Below are 21473 nucleotides of genomic sequence, written 5' to 3' on the forward strand. Positions count from 1 at the left end.
CCTGACAGAGTTCAAGCAGTGTTTGGACAATGTTCTCAGGGACAAGGTGTGACTCTTGGGGATGGCTCTGTGCAGGGTTGGGAGTTAGATTCAATGATCCTGATGGGTCCCTTCCAACTCAGCTTATTCTCTGATTCTAGGATGAGAAGACAAAAATGCAAGAGGAGATGCAACTATTAGGTGAGCAAATACAAAGTTATTTTTAAACAAATATTCTCTAAACAACTGGAAAAGGCTACATTTTCCATGCAGAAAAATTTTCTCAGCCAAGAAAAATTAAGAGACAGCATAGTGGACAACGTCAATGGGAAGTGCATAAATCCACTGGCATGCAGAGAGGGCAAAAGATGGCAAAGGGCTGCTCTTAAAGAAAGTATGTTCCCAAGAGGTGACTTTGAAGGCAACTTCAAGGCTCACTTTGCTGAGATCTGCACTTGGGGAAAGTTTGTCTTCAACCATCCCAAGCCCAGGGTGCAGTCCAGGTGTGCTCTGCCATGACAGCTGAGTTCCAGCTGTTCTCACCTGAAGGCTTCTCGGCTAAACAATCCTCGTTTAGGCAACAGCACAGTATCTGTGTAGGCATTCTCTGGCTTAAAGGCTCACTCCTCAAGTGACAAAAGTCAATGAAGACTAAAACCAACATTTACTGGCTTTGTCCTCTGGTTGGGTTTTGTTTGTTTGTGGATTTTAACTAAGGATTATGTTCATAGGTTGTTTGCAAAACTCTAACGTCACAGCTTTTACTCCCAGGAACCAGACAGCCATGAGAGCCCCAGCTGACTGAAAGCCACCTAGTCATCTTCTAAACACCTGTCCTGCGGGTCTGAGAGGATAAAAAATAAGTGAATCCCACCATACAATCTCTATCTCTCCCTTCAATTAATACACACAATAAAAGGCAGCTTTACTCTGCATTACCAGCATGACTCAGACCAAAATAACAATTACAGAGACAAATGGGGCTGTGTATTCAGACTAACAGTTATACAAATGTTTTCTAAACTAGAATAAAATCAAATTACCTTATGAAGAAAACAAATCTATACTGAGGCTCAAAAGACACACACGCAGACACACAAACACAGTTTTGGCATTAAAACTCTGCATAGATCAAAGATGCACTTCAATTATCAGAGCCCCCTGTGTACAGAAGTCCTGCAGAAATCCAGCCTCCAGCCATGGGACTAGGGCATTGGTGCCCTTGGGGCACTCAATGGCTGCTGCCTGCAACCAAGCACAAGGCTCAGGAAAATAGGAAAAAAGCAAAAGATCTTAAAGTGAAAAGGTCTATGACACACTCATACACCTATATATTAGAAACTATTCAACCTAAGACTCTAAAGATTCTGACTTTTAAGTCCATTTCCAAAATGCATTTTAAGTGCAATTTGTGCTTTTTCATGTGCTTGTGATGCCACTATCACCTTCTGTCAACTGAGTTCCGGCACCGTGCGTGCTTCCACATGGGAGCAGCCAGTGAAGAAACGCCCCACAAGCCACAACACAGGCAGGGAACACTTTCCAACTACTCTCCAGGCCAGTATAGCAAAAATCAGGGCTTACAGACACTTGGTTACATGAGTCGCCTTTACTCATAAGCACAGTCCTGCTGGTGTCACACAGACATCATGCACCCAGAAGGGTTTCCACAACAGGGCTCAGAGCAAAATGGTTTGCAGGGAGAATTCCTGGCGATCCCACATCCCTGCCAGGGATGCAGCAGGAGCCGGGACCACTGCCACGAGTGCTCTCGGTACTGCTGCAGAAACACCACAGGGTTTGGCCACAGGGGCCCCCTTCACTTCAATAGGACAGACCTCCAGGACTGAACCTCAGCATCTGAAAGGATGAAATGGAGAGCGAAAACCACAACAGCCTCACGAACTTGAACAGCGCTGCAGGGGGAAAAAAATCCCACCCTGCATTTTCAAACAATTTATTGCATAATGTCATGATATGTGACTAAATACATTTCAGGCTACAGTGAGGACAAAAATCTCTAGAACAGTAAGTACTGGTGATACTGCATTATGAAAAGGAAAAGAATGGCAGCACTTAGAATCAATACAAATCAACGCATCTGGGAATTTTAGCCTTGCCATTGGTGAAAGAAATAGTCTATACTGCAAAATAGCTAAACCTTAAGTGATGGAAAATGCTGGGATTTCATATTTGCCTTCTTCCATCCAAAAGCCTCCAAGACACTCCATTGATACACTGTTATTTGAATGCAAATTATTGCAAAGACAAGTGTCCCTGTATTTTCTGAATTGTAAAAGTCAAGAGATGTTAGGCTAAGTCCTGTCCCCACCTTCTAGCAAACCCAGGGGGAGGGGGCAAACTCCTCCAGATTACCTCTAGGGATCTATCATTATTCCACAGGTGAAACAACAACATATAGAAGAACTTCACATAAAACAGTTCCCTCATATATATTTTTTTAAAACAGTAAGATAGTGCAACTTTTTAAAAACACATTTATCACAACACAAATTAATTCCTTGCATTCATCTAAGTTCTCAACTTTATACCTTGGCACACAGAACAGGAATTTTGTTTCATATTAAAAAAAATTCACACCCTGGGAGGAAAAAAAAAAGCAAACTGGCCAATTCTTCCCCCATTTATCTAGCAAAACCACCTTCTTCCTTCTGCCATTCAGTGAGTATAAAACAGGCTGTACAAGCCTCATTTCTGTACTAAGTTAACTTTTAGAATTAAATAATTGAAATAGTTTATTAAAAAAAAATAATATATTCCCCCCCTCCCCTAAAACACTGCTCGTAGACAAACTGAATGGAAGTTTGTATTTCTTTCAATCTGCTTTGCATGCAATTCCCCTGAAAGGAATCAGAAACAAAGAACTGGTTTGCACGTTTGGTTTTACTCAGTTGTACCACGTGAAACGTAACAACACTGTGCACCGGAGCACGGGGCCTTCCTCCACCGCCCTGCTGGGATCTCCTGTCTTCAGTCCAAACGCACCTGGACGAGTAACTTAGACCAGGTTTCCTGCTTTCCGCTCCTGGCCTTTGCTGGGGACTATTGTGCTCTCTGAATTGTTCTGCTGAAACTGAAGTCTGCTCCCCCTCTGCGAGGAAGGAGGCATGTTGCTGTGCTGGTGATGGAAAAAAGAGGAGCCTGGGTAATGCCCCATGACCTCGCTGTACGTCGGGGGTGGTCCTTCCATCCTTCCATTACTGCTATAGTTGGTTGCACTTATGCCCGAATTGCTGCTGGGTGGGCAGGGACCCCCATTGTACATGGAGATGTCTATCAAGTCGCTATCAAAAATGGTTCGGTTGGGCGGCGCCCTGACGGATTCCCGGTTGAGCTCCATCTGCTGCTCGGGGTCCCGGAGTTGCAGAGTGCACGGGCCCTGGTACGGCGGCGGCTCCTCGCCGTCGGACAGGGAGATGGTCGGAGGAAGGTCGATCTCATGCTGCATGTAAGGGTAAGTGGGCTGGAAGCGACTGAAACGGTCCCGCTGCATGAAAGATGGGGTGGTAAACCTGTCCCTGGACCTTGGGGCGTACATGATCTGAAACGGAAAGAGAGACGCACGTGACTCCACGTCTGCACAAAGCGCTGTGAGCGCTCCAACCTTTACAACGAACTGCTAAAACACAGAATGCTTCTTTTTGCCACCTGTCTTAGAGGTTAAACGCAGCAGACACCAAGCCCACGTGCAGCCATATGCAGACAGGGGAAGAGGCAGGAGGTGTGGGAAGGACCCAGCACACTTGAGAACAGCTGCACGAAGGAAGCCCAAGACCCCACACAGCTCCTTCTGACATGAAAACATTCTGAGCAAAAACAAATCACTCTGTTTCCAAAACTAGAAATGAATTCTCTCTAGTCTTGATAATTGACCAGTTCTACAACAATGCCCCAATACTTAATTTCAGCTGCAGTCTGAGCTTCCTCCTCCTACTCAGAGCTAATGCATCCCCAAAGAATTCAGATGGCCATTTTAGTACAATTTGTAAGGGTTCAGCATATCTCACACCTTCACTCTCAGAGTGTATCAGGTGTCCTCCTCCCCCTCAGCTCTCAGCCAGAACTCAGCCTCTGGGGAGAACCTACAAAGCTTTTGCATTGTGATGGAAAATATGGCCCTGGTATATTAAACTCTGGAGAAGGACAGGCTTTACAAAAGGAAGCATTCAAGATATTCACTGAGGTGCTATTGCTCCTCACTTAGTCTGTCCCAGATCTGGACAGACAGAGTAGCTTCTCAGATCCAGATCTACAAACTGCACTTTTCTGGATCCCTGCAGGGTCTTCAGCCCCAGACCTTCACAGATGCAGGGCTAACACCAGGAAGTTCTATTGCTTGTCACAGGACAGCTGGACCACTCAAAGCAATACACCCACAAGTTACTTCACAGACAAGGGATATGTGCTAGCTGGAAGACAGGAGACACTGGTTGATAGGATACACGTTGTAAATCCAAAAAAAGTTCAGGGACAAGAGGAACTGGTCTCCCAGCTTCCAATGAATACTCAGATTACTGAGACACTGCGGGAAGGAGACACACCTCCACCACTTACTTGTGAATGCCTACTATGACACAGGGAGCTGCTGATGGAGATGAGGTGTCAGGTAGGCAGAATTCCATTCTTTTATGAAAAGGTCTCAGGAATTTATTAAATGCGTGTTAAGACAAGCTTAGATGATGGTGTGAACTACACTGAAAAAGCTCTCTTTACAAAAAATAGATGCATGTCTTTCAAAGGAATCAAATATACATTACAGGAAAAAAAAGCAAGCATTTGGTGAAGATAGTCAGAAATCTGTCAGTACCTCTGAAGCACCCTGGCGCGAAACTGAGCTTTCTGAAGGCCACAAGCACCCCTCCTGAAATGTGGAAAAAAACAAAAAGAGAAAAATTAATAGATCACATCGCCATTCTGCTTCAGCTCTTACCAGCAGTCATCTTCCAAGGACTGGCTGTCTCCAGGAGCTACACAAGCAACATCCCACCCCTTTCTTTCCAAGGCATGAGCAAAGAGCAGCTCTGCTCCCAAGCAAGTCAAGCTTGGTCCATTTTGCAACTACTAAGATGTCATCCACAGCACCCAGCCCCACAGGCCATAAGGATGCAGCAAGCTGGTGGTGGCTGACAGAGTGTGGCAATGCATGGAGATGACAGGAGACACCTCAGCACCTGTGGGCTGAGCAGGTACCTGTCACCTTCCAATCCAACAAGGGTGGCAGGTCTGACAAAGGTCTGCCAGTCAGGATCCCCATTACACACCACAGGCAAAACAGCTCACAACAAAACCTGGCGTCTGTAATCTCAGTGAAGTGACAGACATCCTAAACCCAGGGATAATCTGGTCAAAACTGTCAGTTGCCCAATTCCCATCATAAACAGTAGTTAAAGCAGCTGAGGTTTCAGCCACTTTTTCAACCCCTTCTCCAACCACCTTCTCAGGTAAAAATATTTTCTCTCTCATGCCTTGAAAGGTTATTCTGGCATCATACCAGCACTCAGGGCAGAATAAAAGGGTGAAGAACAGTATGTCAGTAAGGGAAAATAGTTTAAGGTGTATCATAATTTTTCTTCTCAATTAATTTATTTTATTGGAAAACTTTGAAACTGAAAAGAACATACCAGAGCAGCTATAAAGCATAGAATTTCAATCTTGGTGCACAAAGAGAAAATCAAAATATTGTATAGTCATGAATATTTTCTTGATGTTAATTCAAGTTTTACAGACATAAGAAATTTCAGGAACTGGAAGGAAAATGCATACTGTCCCCAAAAGCATTACCATGTATAGACTGCTTCCAAATCTTACTGTACTGCTTCTTCTCACCATAGCATCTTTCAACATATTTCAGATGCAAAAATAGACCCAACTAGATGTTCATCATGACACTCAGAGACCAAAAGCCGTCTGTGATCTTGTCAGGAGAGTCCACCGCAGAGGAAAGCTGCTCTAACAGGACTCTCCCACAGGATTCGGCTGCTAAGGGAAATGCTCTGAATAGCAAAGCTGGTACACTTCTCTCCTGTAGCTTTAGAGAACAAAGATAGAGAGAAGTTGACAATTGCAATTATTTACAACTTCCCCCAAGTATTCCCCTTTGCAAAGACACAGAAGACAAATGTTACGCAAATTTGTGTATTTCAGTGCCTAGGTAAGCTTCTGTGAATTGAAGAAATTAACTTGAACTATACACATGCATGTATATACACACTTGTACACACATTCCTTTCCAATCCTTCAGCACCCAGGTGCCCGCATTTTGAAATATCTGAGGGTATGTTTGCCCAATTAAAGGCAATCAGGTTATCAACAGTTGACCCAACGGGCTCCAAACCCATTGCAACTGTTTGTAAAACATATTAGTCAAAGCTAAAGTTCTCAATCAACTGCTCCTAAGTCACAGGATCAAAAGAGAAGAAAAAAGGCAAAACCAACAACAAGCCAACCCTGAAAGAAACAAAATCTACCTCCACCAGTCATATTACTTACACTCCTTTACGAAAAGGAGTTGCTGATGAGGATGTGGAAGTGACTACCACCCTAGGGCCCATCTCCCCAAAGGCAGAGGATAAGATGAGCTGAGAGAGATGGTGCAGCATATGGAGAAAAACTCCTTGCATGGAGATGGAACAGGACCTGCTCACTGAGCCAAGATTCCCAGATCTGCTACCAGCCATGCCTAACAGAAATAACTTGTTAGAAGACAGGAGTTGCCTGTTACTTCTACTGCTGATGCCTGAATCCCAGAACAGTCAAAGCCCCTGCCTGTAGGCATTGCAGCTGCTACAGGGATCCCACTGAGTGTAACCAGGGCACTGGATAGTCACACCAAGATGAGACCAAGGGAGCCCAAAGCTCTCCCCACTCTGGGATAACTACTTGAGAAGGTAAACAGCTTGGGATGCAATTGAATTCCGAGCCTGTGAGATCCTTAGGATGCAAGGCTATATAACAATATCATTCCTTTGACAGAATGTCCTACTGTTCACCTGCAGCACCCTTCCCTAAAGTTTCCTTCAGACAGAGCAGCAGACCGAATAAATAATTTGGCAGCAGCCAAGCCCCAGCAAGATCTCTATCCTAGGAGCCAGAAGAACTCCCCAAGCAGATGGCTGGGTAACGTGTGCTCAGCATACCCACACTTGGAAACTACCAAGCTCACACATGTGAGCCTCACCATGGTTGGTCTAAATGACACAGCACAGAATTCTCTCCTCACCAAGGCCAGACTAACTGATCCAACACAGAATTTCTGCCCTCCTGAAATCACTGCATCTACCACAGGAGACTTACTACCTACCTTTTTCAAGTCTTTAAGGCAAATTCCCCTTTCCCTGCACTGGGTAGATACCATCTAACACTAGGGTTGATGCCCACCAACTCCACTGATCTTGGTGCACAAGAGGCACAGCTGAGAAGAAAACGTTGCAGAAGAAGAAAAACATCCCCATGACTCCACTCCTCCACCCCAAGATGTAGATTTAGGAAATAATGTGCTGGGACCACCCCAAACAATCTGGGGTAACTCACACTGAGAGAAAGTGCTAGCTCTTGCTCTCTGCTTACAGACTTCCTTTGAAAGCTAAAATGCTTCCCCTCTGCTCATATCAGTGAAAATCAGATGAGAAGTAACAGCATTTGTATTTATATTAGGGATTTGTACAAGCAGTTAGCAGGTATGTGCAAACAAGGCTAAACCTGAGCAAATGCAATTTACCCATATTTTGATGAGGGCAGTACCTCATTTACCTGCTTCCTACAGACTGTCAATAGCTAGGCCACCTCAACTTGCTCCTTGTTCAAGACACTTCAGGCATGAGCTTCAATATTTAAAAGTAACAGTGAGAGAAAGCTTACGCATTCACTCTCTACAGTGTATTCATTTTTAACATTGTTAGGTTTGGAATGAAAATCCTAGCACCTACCATTAATACCAAGCCAGAAAAATCTTAGGGATCCACCTATGTGTTCTGCTGACCATTGCCGCTTTTGGGTTTCACCATAATTTACAGAAACTAACTTTGTGATTAGGTTTTGAAAGAACAGCATCATTCAATAAATCTAGCTGAGTGATTACTTAATTATCTCATGGTGATGATTATTTAACTCAGTATTTAAAGCTTAGGAGACACCATAAGCCTAGGATAATTTGCCATTTCATATTATGCAAAGCTTTAGAGGCTCTAGAATTAAACAGTGTAGGAAGATAACTTTTTGAGGACATTTTTAAACACAGGAGCACACACTGTCATCCAACTGCCTCAGCTGAGCATTAGCCCATGGACAGCCAGCAGGAAAGACATTTACCAGAAGAATGATTTTTAATTCAGGAGAAATTACAGGTAAAAGTTCATACTCAACAAAAAGTTTTCCTCAAACTGTAACACAGCAAAAGGATCCCTGTGCTTGTTACAGCTGTGATAAGAGTTAATTTTCTTCATAGTAGCAAGTATGGGGCCATGTTTTGGATCTGTGAGGAAAACAGTATTGATAACCCAGGGATATTTTTATTATTGCTTAATGGTGTTTACAGAGTCAGGGCCTTTTCTGCTCCTCACCTCACCTGGGAGGAGACTGGGGGTGCACAAGGAACTGGGAGGGGACACAGCCTAGACAGCTGACCCCACTGACCAAAGGGACATTACAGACTTTATGGCATGATTATCAGTACACTGAGCCAGGGGAAGGAGGAAGGGGGACTTTGGGAGCAAGAGCATTTGTCTTCAAAAGTCACTGCTACACACCATGGAGGACTGATGCCCTGGAAATGGATGGACACATGCCTGTTCCTGGGATGTGATAAAGGAATTCCTTGTTTTGCTTTCCCCATTAAACTGTCTTGATCTCAGCCAACAAGTTCTCACTTCTACCCTCCTGATTCTCTCCCCCATCCTGCTGGGAGGAAGTGGCTATGTGGTGTTTAGTTGCCAGCTGAGGTTAAACTACGACAATCCCATATAATCCAAACTTTTTTTTTGCTGAATGTTAAGGAGATTTACAGGTTTTCCCCACTATTAAGTTTCTGCAAAATAGAACTCTGCCTGAAATAATGTTTTCTGAGAAACAAAAGTCAGTTTTTCACTTTCTAAAATGCATTACAATCATTAAGAAGATCCCTCTTTTCCCCTTAACACCAATTTATATTTTATTTTCATACAAAAACATACACACTCAAATACACACTATTCTTTTGCAAACTAAATGTTCCAGGTAGCAGTGCAGTTTCTGGTTTTGGCCCTAGGTGGTACATTACACCACATTAAAGTAATGGTTTGCTGAAAACATTCCAGGAGGGCACAGGGGCTCATTCCTCCCTTCCATGCCATCTTCCTGGGTGATACAGACCACCACAGCTTTGAAGCTAGCAAAAAAACACAAGCAAAACAAGCTATTGTGTTGACCCCAACAGAATGATGAGTATTCCAGCAGGATTGCTCATTCCTTTAAAAGCTACTCCTCAAGGGCAGGAAAGGTGACACTGTCTAACAGAGCAGTGCATGGTACCAAGGAGAAGTACTGGACAATTAGGGAGAGCGCCAAATCTCTCACACATAATCTGCCTCCCTACACTTACTGCAATTATTCCTATTACTTAATGCTTTAAAACTTTTATTTCCCCAACTTCACAGCACTTCATCACTTTAAGTAATCTTCATTTCATTCAACTGAAGGGAGTAAGTACTATTATCCTTTCTCCTTTGTTTGGAGATGAAGCAAGCTGCCCAAGGTGACACACTGAGCCAGGTGCCACCCAAAGCCAGCACGTCTCGCTTCTAGTCCTACCTGCAGATTTCCTGGACAATCCTGCCCTTATTAAACATATAATGACCTTACTGTGGGAGACTTCAAAGAGCAGCAGCCGAGCTCACTGTCCCTCTTGGCAGCACTCCCTGAGGAGAGGCAAGCGCATGTCCCTCAAGAAGACAGCAGGAGAATACAGCGCACATCCAGCCCCTGCCAAATGATGACTGGTACAAACAAAAAGATTTGGCAAAGCAGGGTGGTCTACAGCACTCTCACTCTCTCCTGGCTGTAGACTGGGTTCTTGTTCCCAGTGGGATTTTCTTTCTTTTGCATATGTCACTAAGAAAATGAGAATGAGTGGCCCAGGGACACCAGCAGGGAACAGACTGAATAATGCCAGTGCCAGTAGGAAATGATTTAAAAGACCAGCAGGAAAGACTAACATTTGAAATTACTGACAAATCCCTCAGCTGTCAATATTATTGAGTATTTTCTGTCACCCTCCCGACATTCCCCTTTTATTCTGAAATAGCTGGTACAGGGCAGAGGGAAGTATTTTTTATAGTTGTGCTCCTGGAGCTTGGCATCCAAGACCGGCATTCCCAATGCCAGTTGTAATGCTAGCTGACTAGCCTGAGCAGCAATGCTACCCTCAGTGTGGGAAGGCAGGGGCTGGTCAGGGTGAGCATCTTGTGTGATGGATGCAGGGATTTGCTGCCAGGAGTAGGCCTGGGGCAGTCCAAGCCTTCAGCACTCATTCAACATCTACTTTATAAAAGAAGACAATGCAAAGACACCAGGATAGGGAGAAGGAATGAAATTAGGAACATCAGAAGCTCATTAAGTACCTCTCTGTAAGTCAGTTAATCTCTTTCCCCTCAATGTCCCCGTGGAAATCACTGGTGATGACATTAAGAGTTAATCATTGGGAAGCAAGATTTATCTTTGCTTTGTTCCAGCAAACAGCAGAGTGCCACAGCAGCAGCTCAGCTGCAGCTACCTACATTCCAGCACGATGCTTTTGGTTACAAGCAATAGTGCCCTCCTGATGCAAGGTCAACAAAGGCACAGCCAGCCATGCTGCAACACAGCTCTCCCCTTGGATATCACACACAGACCTTGTGCACAGACGTGCCTTTCCAAGGCTGCCACATGGCTCTGCCTCAAAAATCCCCCAGCACTGCCAATAGCATCAGTTGCTCCCACACAAGAGTTTCTGTTGTTTCAAAGTAAAGCAGCCCCTGGGCATGCTTCAGGTGTACTGCACAGCGTACAGCTTTTGTATCCCTCTCAGGTGTTCTGCAACCTCTGGCTTGCACCCAGCTGTGAAGCCCAACACTGCTGATGGATAAGCCAGCAGCAGGAAACATCCAGTATTTTATCCATTGTGATACAGATACTGTTCAGCACCTTGCAGGCTTACTCCAGGCTACTGCTCATGCCAACATGGTTATTACTCAGCATCTTCTCACCTCTTATAATTATGACCCCAAAACTCTTATTTCTGCTAATGTTAAAACAGGGCTGGAATGTTTAATAGCCTCACTAAGAGAGGGCAGGGTTTGCCATGAGAGGGCAGGCAGCACCCTCAGCACTGCAGCAGAAGCACTCACTGCTCCTGGGCACTCTGTGTTTGTCCTACCCTTTGCTCTGCTCTACTTAAGGCCTTGGCACAATAACCAAGGTAATAAAATACCAAAGACCAGGGAAAAGACTGGAAGATGATACCCCAGAGGAATGAAAAGAAAAATAAAGAAAAAAGATAAAGATGAACCAGTAGCTACACAGGAAAGTGTGTTTACAGAAGAGGCATGTAACAACATTTAGTGTGCACTTGTCCAAGAGCAGCATATTTTTTCTATGACTGGTCCTTTTTTTGTCCGTCAAATACTACTTCAAATGTTAGCACTTGTGACTGCAGTGATTTTTTAATATTCTAATTTCTGACTTGGGCTGGAAGCTGAAATTCTCATTATCTCTTTTTCTCTTTGAGGGTGTTTATTCAGGGTTGTTTTCTTTTTTGTTTGTTTATACAACCATGAAGAAGTTGAACCAGAAAAATAAATCCATTTTATCTATTATTAGGTATCTATTATTTCATTATTTCTGATGCCTAACCCATGAGTTTTACTGGTGTGAGGCCAGTAATAAAAGCAGTAGATCATTTACCTGGTCACTCCTATTATGCTCTGTAAAAGAGCCAGAATTGGGAGATCACTTGTTCAATAGTTGGTCTTTATGGGGCCAGAAACCTGTGCAGTTCAGCCATTACTTAGCTGGTGGTAGGCATGATTACATAGAAATAAGACAGACTTATAGAAAACTGAAAGTAACAAAAGGATCAAAAAAAAAAAAAAAAAGCGCCTCATCTGAACAGGAAAAGCTGTTCATTTTGATACATCTTCACTACCTCAGTTACACAAAAGGATGTTCACTTCAGAGTTTACTACAGAACTAGCCAGCAGTCAAATAATTTGCTTTACCATTTTCTTTCAAGAAACATGTCTGAATTTCCTCTATTTCCGTTCACTATTTCCCTACCAAAAGAAGACTTAAGTCACAAAAACATTTTCTTCAGACATTAGTGGTTAACAAACATTTATAACTCTTTTCAGAGTTTATACATCATTAAAAAAATACTCCCTTGGAAGAAAATCCACTTGGCTAGTACATGCACACAGAACATGGCTTGCCTGGTACAAAAAAAAGAATTTTAGAAGTGTATAGCATCTCACCACTCACACTATCTATTATCTTGCACAAGTCACTCCACTGTGGACAATGAGAACAGACTGGTCATTTGCAGTTTCTCACCACAGAGCACTTACTTTAGTTTTCTGACCCTCATTCTCTGCACATTACTTTTAAGGCTTGCACTGCACAGACAGTTTCTATCAGAATTTCCTTCTAACACCTGAGACAAAGGAAAATTTTAAGTTTTTGACATCTGAGCTCAGAGACCTCTAAATCCCCATGCCCCTTAAGTATGACCTTCTTCTAAGAAGAGCTGCAGCCTACCAGAAATTCAGATGAGTAATAGTGATTACAAACCTAGACCACAGGCTTTTAGAAGAATTAGCAATTGGTTCTTGCAATCCCCTCATCAATTCCCATGAAGTGCTCACTTGGCCATGATTATAGTTACTTAAAATGGTGACATCAAACTGAGACTGAGTCAGTGTTATTTAAGATCAGTTCTGGGTGCTACAACAGTTCCTAAGTCCCTGTCGCCAAACTGCATATGCTTCACAAGAAGATGAAGTTTTCTCCCTTGTGCCCAAGAGGAAAAAAAAAATACCACTGCCTCTGATAACAGACAATAGTAATGAACCATACAAAGGAAATAATGGGGTATTTCATGCATTTGACAGCTTACTACAGTTTAAAAAGATTTGTGAAGATGAAAATGCATTTCATTTATCTCAAACTATTTCATTTTGGGCATCTGTAGCAATTATAGCTAACATTTTTCAGACAGAATTGTGGTTCTTGAATTACAGTGTCCATTTCAAAGCAACATTCAAATTAATCTAGTCAATTTTTCCAGTGCTCAAGTCCACGAGGTTAAGGTTTGACAAGTTCCAGTTTCATCTGTAACCAAATTAGAGCTAAGCATTCATACACTACCAAAGTGCCAGGCAATGAGGCAGTCTCTCCTTGAGGAGGTAGCTCCTTTCCTTGGAGGCTGCAGGGGAAGGAAAGAGCAATTCACCCCAGCAAAATGGCACAGGTGATGTACTAAGAGAAAGCATTGGGGACTCTGCATTTATCAGACTGTACAGCTGACTTTCAGGAGGGAACTGCCAATTGCCAGGATTGCCAAGGAGAGCAGCTCCACAGCAGCCACTGTGGCATCTCTGCCTCCTTCCCTGTCAGCGTTGCCTCCCTTGCTGAAATCTAACTGCAACAAAAAAAAGCAAAAGCAAAAAATTACCAATTAGTGTTCAGCCAGAGCAACTCCCCAAGGCCTCTCACCATGACCTTGGCAGCTCCCTAAGGAGCAGAAAGAGAGAAGAAACATAAAATTGGAATGGATAAAAAGGTGAGACTGTGGAGTTAGAACTGGTGTAAACCATTATGAGATCATCTCTCTCAGTTACAATCGCACCTTTTTTTTTAACAGCAAAGAGAAGCTCTGAGCTCAACACTTACCAGGAATTCAGCGCATCAAAAGGTGACTTCATAAATGGCCCCTTGGCCATCGCTGTCAGCAAAGAGGCCAAGGGCACCACTCTGGCAAAAGCACATCAGAAGAAAGGACCTCCCCGCAACATCACAGGACACTCGTGTCCTCCAGGCATGGCTTGTGGGGATGTCCCAAGGTCAGGGACACACTGTGGTTAACCCTCACAAGGTTAGCCCAGCAAACTCCTGGCTCACAAGGCAAATTACACACCCACTGACTGTTGGGTTGACTAAATACAGTTTAACAAGTACTGACTGAGATTCCATCTTAAGCCTTTGCTTCTGCAACAACACATCTTAAGCACTCCAGGTCCTTGGAGAGATCCTTTTCCTAGTCTATTCTTGCCATTTTAGTGAAACAAACATTACATTTTGCTGGGCCCTTACTGGAACAGTGGTTTTGATCCAGTGAACAGCCATGGCAGCTTCACAAAACGGTAGCAGCAATAAAACTCCAGGATATCAGACAATAGATGGAAAGTCATAACAATGTGTATTTCAAATCTTTGCACCCCAGCTAATCTCTACTCATTCTCCTTCCACACTCCCCTCTCAAATTACAGCAGCAGCAAATACAGTCACATCTAAGCCCCCAAATGCAAAATTAATATAGGTTACATAAAATACAGCAGGGTCTAAAAATAATAGGACAGTATACCTTAAATTTGCGTTCCAAAATTGTTTTATACTGACAAATACACCTTTGGCAAAAGACCTAACTACAGAGAGTATTAAAGGCGACATTAGAAGTTTTTCCAGCAGCTGCCTGTACCAGAGTTCTTTGGGAGGCTTTGCTGCAGGCCCACACAGCACAAGGAAAAGGAGTTTGGTGCAAGGGCTCACACTCACCGTCTGCAGAGTTTCTTCCTGCCTTCTGCTTTGGCTCTGTCGGTTGATAAAGGAGCGTGTCGAGAGTTTGTAATGGTTCAACAAGCAGATGATCACTACCACCATAACAGTTATAACCACGATTATAATGATGATTTGAACAAACTCCAATTCAGCTAAAACAAAGGAATAAAAAAAAGAGAAGAACATGTCATCAACACACAAAAGGTTAACCATCAAAGCAACAACCTGAAAAGACCCTCAGTATTTCTCTGAGACTGATCTGGTTTGAGATACTATTGCTTTCCATTCTGCAAAGTCTCGTGAAGAAAACTGTTCTAAAAAGTACAAAAATTATTTAATTTATGCCAGAGCAAACTGATCAGCATGAGTGGCTGTAGGTCAAAACTAAGAAGCTTCTTGGTGATCCTTCTCTGCAGCCTCCAGAGGTAATAAATTCTTCAACATAAACACCACAGATTAGCCCTTCAGACAAAACAATTTTACTGAACAAAAAACTGAAGAAGCCACACACACACAACCCCCGCTCTATTTTAATAGCCACCTGCAACACCAATAGAGTTCAGAGGGCTCCATAAGCTTCAAAGCCTGAGAGGAATCAAGACACTTTATCTAGTACACTACCCTTAAATTTTTATCAAGTAAATAGCATGAAAGCTATTTAACTAGAGTGGAAAACTTTAAGCCTATTGAATCTACATGCAGTGTCTTTTTCAATTACTACCTTCTCTCCTACTAATGTTAACCCTAACTTTTCTAAGGCTTTTCCAGTCAGGTAAAAATCTAAAAAGAGCTCTGGTACTCTAAAACAAGATAGGTTCCATCAGGGTTAAAAATGAAACTAGGGTCTTGGTTGCTGCAAGAGATACAATTACAATGAACTCCATCAGAATCCATCATCTTATCTGAAGCCCTGCCTATACCACAAATATTAAGTATATTTAGAAATGAGTCACTCTTGCACCCTTTTGGCTATACTAGAGTAGCAAGGATGAGCAATATAAGGGGGAAAATTGCCCTTTGGAGCTACCGAGTTGATGATATTTCTATGGAAACTGTATTGCTCACAGGAGATGCTCTCATCTTGAAAGACAACTCCAGTTAATGGGAGGAGGTCTTTGGTTGCGAGGCTGGTAGAAAAAGAAGCAGCTCAAGTTGTTCAGTTTCAGTACTTTCCAAAAAGGGCTTTTTGGATGCAGAAACATGAACTTAGGGGAACTGATACTAAATTTCTGTTTTAAAAAGCTATCAAGGAAAGATGACATGAAAATGAAATGACAGAACAAATATCAGAAAACAAGCGTCCTTCCTCTATCTCTAATTTGTCCCCCCATCTCTAATTTGTAGTCACCCTCAGCTTGCTGTGTGACAGCAGAACACTTGTGCAGACAACACATCTGTGAAGCTGAGCTAGGAAAATGCCACCAAAACATAAAATCCACGATGAACCTGCAGTGGACCCAAAGGAAACCCAAGGTTGTTTCATTATTCCAATATCTGTTGCAAACAAAACATCAGACTACAGGAGCTGCAGGCGTGCTGGTGTCCAGTGGGGGCTGGTGCCAAGGTCCAGCTGTCTGTCACAAGCTGCCAGCAGGCACAGCCACACCAAAGTGCAGAGAGCCTACAATGATCTCCTGAGGGGTAACTAAGCCTACTTAAGGCTAAGGATAGAGTAAAGGGCAAAAATATGCTTATAATTCTTTGCTGTTAAGTACTTTCCACTCATCATTAAGACCACCAACATTTTCAAAGAATTTGGGTAGTCAGTGGTTTGCTATCAACCCACACGCAGGGCAGCGAGCTTTCTTTTTCCCCTCTCTTGCGTCACTGGGAGCTAACAATGTTGGCACCAAAAGATCAAAAAGCCGGAAGAACAGAATTAATTAAAAAAATAAACCCACCCAAACCACACTTAAGTTAAAAGTCAGTTTTTCTTGGCTCAGAAACACAGAACGTAGACTTTACACAGTTGACAACTTCTGCAATTCACATTCTGTGGCTACTGAAGTACTAAAGGGTTTCTTTATCCAAACTTTTTTTGGGTCCATGTCACACTTTAGTCTGGAAACCGAGAGACTGTTGCTAAAGGGCAACATGTAAAACAAGCAATGTTGATTTAGGCTTTCCTAGAATGCACAGATCACTAGAATGACATGTTACTTCTCTAGCTGCCAAGGGCAGAGTCTTCTAAATTTATCAAGACCCCTGCATTTCAGTGGCAAGGGACACTGCCTCTCCCTTAGAGATGAGTGATTTGTTCTGTGAGCACTTTCCATGAGAGGGAATAACTTGAAAATGTTTGATTAAAACATGGCCATACAATAAAGGAAATATAACCCACAGCACGCAGCTATGAGTACATGGGATTTCCCAGGTCCAGTTTACATTGTAAACACCAAACTGCAACAAAACACCTTACTGATGAACAAGAGGATTTCCTTAATGGAAAGCAGGGGAAAAAAGAAAGATATTTTTAAATCTCTTCCTCCTGAGTGACATTCCTGCTGCTCATTAGGTTATTAGCAGTAAAAAGCAAAGGCAGACCGCAGCAGCAGTCTGTATTTGCTGGCACCGATCAAGGCTATTTAAATAGTTCCTAGCGGCTGCTGACAGGCACCGGGTCACCCCAGCCTCCACCACGTCCCCTGCCCCAACACCTGCCAGGCGTGAAGGGCCACCGCCTTCCAGACAGGCATCTCCTCTGCCCACTTTCCCCATAAATTTACTGGGAAGGAAACCGGGCAAAGCTCCAGGAAGAGAAATGCTCTGGTTTTACTGCCTCGAGCCCGTCACACGCACGCGTATCCGTTTCTTTACGCGCAAGAAACATTTCTAATAAAAATTCCCTAGGGGGAAAAAACCCTTAAAACCCAACACAACGTTTAAGGGTAAACGCCCAACACGGAAAAGGCAACTAACTCCACGTCGAACCGAACCACCTTCTCGGAAGAGCTCGAGGAGACGATTTACAACCCCGACACTCAGCAGCCACAGCAGCCCGTCACCCGAGCCTTCCCCTCACGCAGAGCCCGCAGCTCGGCCGGCGAGCGCTCCCGGGCTGTGCGGGGCCCCGGCCCGCAGCCCGCGCTCCCTGCCCCTGCGGACGCGCCGGTACCTCTTTCCAACAACAGGTCTTTTAACCGCGCATCCTTCACCGCTGTCTTGTTAAGCCGCTCACTGGACATGCTCGCCTCCGCCGGGCGGGGGGCTCAAGCCGCTCCGCCAGCCCCCGCGGCGGGCACCGCATCCCCGGCAGCCCCGGGCTCCATGCAGCGAGGGGATGCGGTCAGGGAGGCTGCAGGGAGCCTCCCGCCCGCGCCTCTGCCGGCGCCGGGAGCGCGGCTGCCGCCCCGCAGCCGGAGCGGGCGGGCACGGCCGGCACCGGCCCCGGCCGCTCCCGCCCCGCCGTGCCCCGGCCGCGCGTGTGCGCGCACGCACGGACACCAGGGTCCCGCCGGGCTCCGCGCCCGGGCCGAAACGAAGTTAATTTTTAAAAAAAAATCAAAAAGCCCAAACCACAACAACAACAAAAAGAGAAAAAAAATTAAAAAACAGTCGACCGACGACAACAAAAAGAACGGAAAGGCGCTGCCCGCTGCTCGGCGAGCCCCGCGGGGAGGCACGGAGCGGACAGAGAGGGAAGGAGGGATGCAGGAAGGTCCGTACCTGACCCGCGCCGCCGCCGCTCTTTAAGCCCGGCCCGGCGCGGCGCGCTCGGGGCGCCCCGGCTCCGCCGCCTGCCCCGGCCCGCCCGCGCCTGCGCCGCGCCCGCGCCGCCCCCGCGCACGTGCCCGCGCCCCGCCCCGCCCCGCCCGCCGGGCCGGGACCGCGCGGGGCGGCCGCGCTCCCGGCCCTGCGCGCTTCAAAGGGCGCCCGCAGCCGCATCTCGCCCCCAGCGGCACACGGCAGCGAGAGTGATCCAGGGATCCGCGTTCTTTACCCAGAGTTTCACGGGCAGTCGTGTGTGTGCGTGTGTCTAAAGTACTAGGGAGTCGCATCCTGGAGCTATGCTGTAAAACCATAACCATCAGAAGGAACAAGCCTGTAACCTCAAGTTAAAAAAACAAAACAAAAAAAGAACTAAAGAAGGAGGGAAAGGAAGAACACCGGGCTCCAGCCGCATATGTGTTTCTTTGGCAGAACTCCCAGCTCCAGCAGTGCCTGCCTTCCCCTGAAGCCCTGTGCGTGCCAGTGAGCCCCTGTGCTGTCCCTGAGCACCTGTGCCTGCCCCAGCCCTGCCACTGAGCCAGCCTTTCTGACTGATGAACACCCAGATGGGCTCTTCATCCCGGTCCCCACCTGTATTCCCCCCACTCGGAGAGCCACCATGGAAGCCAGCAGCAGGGACTTAGGGCTGTCTCTGCTGCCACCGTGCACAGGAGCAGCACAGCCCCACGGTGTCTCTGCCATGCTGGGAAGCACCAGTAGCTCCATGTCCCTCAGCTCCCAGGACGTTCTTCCTGCACTGGCTTCACCACCATGGCCAAGACTCCTCCCGTGCCTAGTTACTTCTCTGGATTATGGCGGCATCCCCAAAGCACTAAGACCAGTGTGTTTATGAAGAAGAACAGTGATCTCACCCTCTGGGCCACACTTGGCCAGGCCCTGGAGCTCCTGAAAGCAGAGCAGATAGGCTCCAGCCCTGCTGAGGCTCCATGGCCCTCTCCCAGCAGGCAGTGGCTGGCTCAGCTTGGCTCCCACCAGCACTGCTCTCCCCCACACACAGCACAGGCCCCCAGGACACTCTGGCACTGACCATAGAGGTAAACCTTGATTGTGTTTTTAAATCCCATGGACCAGCCTCAAATAAAAAGATTCCCTAACTCAAAGTCAAAGAGCAAAAGCCAGGAGGAGAAAGAGGCTGAGAGGAGTGGCCCTGCTTGCAGTCACCTATCAAGCTAGCACTATGAAGAACCAGGGGGTTAAAAATATTAGGGAGACATATCCTGCTATATATATCCACAGCACACAGCAGGGCCCCTCTCCTGGTTACAGGCTATCCCCACTGTCTGGATTTATTAAACTGTTGTTGACGTTTAGCTTGATACTGCAAGGTCTAAGGCCTCAATCCAAACACAACAGTCAAGCTGGGGGACAGTGATTGTGGGCTGTAAATAAATATCCTCTGAGAGTTCCTAGAAGAGCAGAATGAGTTTAAATTGTATGTCAATGGAATGCTTTTGTGCAAGTGGAGTATTAACCAAGTACAGCATTGTTACCAACAGAGAGAAATAATTCAGACAGTGGAGCACCTTCAAAATTACAATCTGGTTGTCCTTAAACTACCCAGAAAACAATTAATCCAACAGACCAGACTTCTAAACCTGCCTGTTGTGTGGGCATACCCACTCAATGTGTACAGAGCTGCTGCTGAGGCCAGTCACCTTCCTGTTGCAAACTTTGTTTTCAAGAACTTTGTAAGACAAAGGTTCTGAGCCAAAGACTGACCTATATACATCATTCCCCAACCTTGTGTTTAAAATGAAAAGTTAGTTTCAGATGAGTGCAGTTTAAAAACTACAAAGAAAGCAGAAAAAAACCAAATTAATATATTGGTATTAATGCTTCTCCTTTACTCATACAGTTGAACTGTAGATGTTTAGAGTCCTCAGTTCCTGAAGAGCATTAACCCATGACGTATAATAATTGCTTTGGCAAGACTGGGGATTCAGCCCATAGATTGATAACTAACACACTTTCCTCCCTGTCTAGAACAATACCCACCAAGTATTATTGTACCAGTGCAGGCGCAATGACTGCAAAATGTTTACAGGCTTCTGTATCCATAAGTAGTGCACCTAATAAGCATCCTCAAGAACGTCCTCAGAACAATATTTGGCTCGTCACCTATTTATTAAGAATTTATCGCAAACTTTTTAATGTGAATCAAGCCCAGTGCCAGAGAGCCCATATAAGCTTCTCTGTCAACAAGAATGGGGGACCAGCTTCCTGCTAAAATTCCAAGTAGCAGGTTCCATTATGACCTCTGAGCAGAACGGCTGCTCTGGCATCAGGGTTGAAGCTCCTTAAGCAGGTTCTGGCACAGAGTCATAATGCTTCTCCACAGGCCATTACAAGTCTAGCATATTAATGATAAAACCAAGGGCTAGTTAAACTTGGTAACAGGTGAAATTTTATGAAGGACATGTTCACTGATCTGTCTCCTCAGATCGTTACTGGAAAAATGAAAGACTCATTCTGGAACCCACAAGAACAAAACCTGAATTTTTTATTTTACTGTTAGAAAAGATGTTAATCTCAAGTGTAAAGAAACAGTCATGCTTTGGTGACCAGAACTGCACAGATGATGCTTTCTCAATATGAGTTTTGCATTTCTGCTACTTCTCCCTTTTTTCTCTGATTCTCTAAAGACATTACTGTGGGCAGGTTCTTGGCCAACCCTTACTTTGAGGAGTAAGAGAAAATCCGCAGTCTTGAAACTGGACAATAAGAGGTTGTTTCCTCCTGCCTGCAGCTACCCCCTTGGGGTCACTCCCTTGGGGAATCTGGACAGTGGGTGTGTGTGCAGAGGTGCCTCCCTCTCCCTGCACTGTCAAACAACTTCAAGGCTTCAAGCAGCTTCAAATGCACCCACTGAATGCCCCATGCCCCTACCTCTCAAACTGCCATTCCCACCTGGGGGAAATTTTCACCTTTCTGATTAAATTCGGAGTTTAAGTTTGTCAGAAAAA

The 21473-nt window shown here is 45.1% G+C and overlaps 1 protein-coding gene across 4 annotated transcripts in view; it reads right to left on the reverse strand.

The window, feature by feature from the left end:
* Nucleotides 1-1885: 1885 nt before the first annotated feature.
* LDLRAD4 (low density lipoprotein receptor class A domain containing 4) overlaps nt 1886-21473 on the reverse strand; it is a 232451-nt gene continuing 212863 nt past the window's right edge. For 2 of the 4 annotated variants that reach the window (XM_033081841.1, XM_033081848.1), the window contains exons 4-6: nt 14779-14933; nt 4808-4861; nt 1886-3541 (exon numbers count right to left, since the gene is read on the reverse strand). In XM_033081841.1, coding sequence (XP_032937732.1) covers nt 2999-3541; nt 4808-4861; nt 14779-14933 — 752 coding nt within the window. In that variant the 3' untranslated portion in view covers nt 1886-2998. Of the gene's footprint in view, nt 3542-4807; nt 4862-14778; nt 14934-17896; nt 18039-18447; nt 18524-21473 lie in introns of those variants that run through there. The other 2 variants (XM_033081864.1, XM_033081857.1) reach the window with 2 other exon arrangements.

Source organism: Catharus ustulatus, chromosome 1 (assembly GCF_009819885.2).
Source record: "Catharus ustulatus isolate bCatUst1 chromosome 1, bCatUst1.pri.v2, whole genome shotgun sequence".
NCBI classification, from domain to species: Eukaryota; Metazoa; Chordata; class Aves; order Passeriformes; family Turdidae; genus Catharus; species Catharus ustulatus.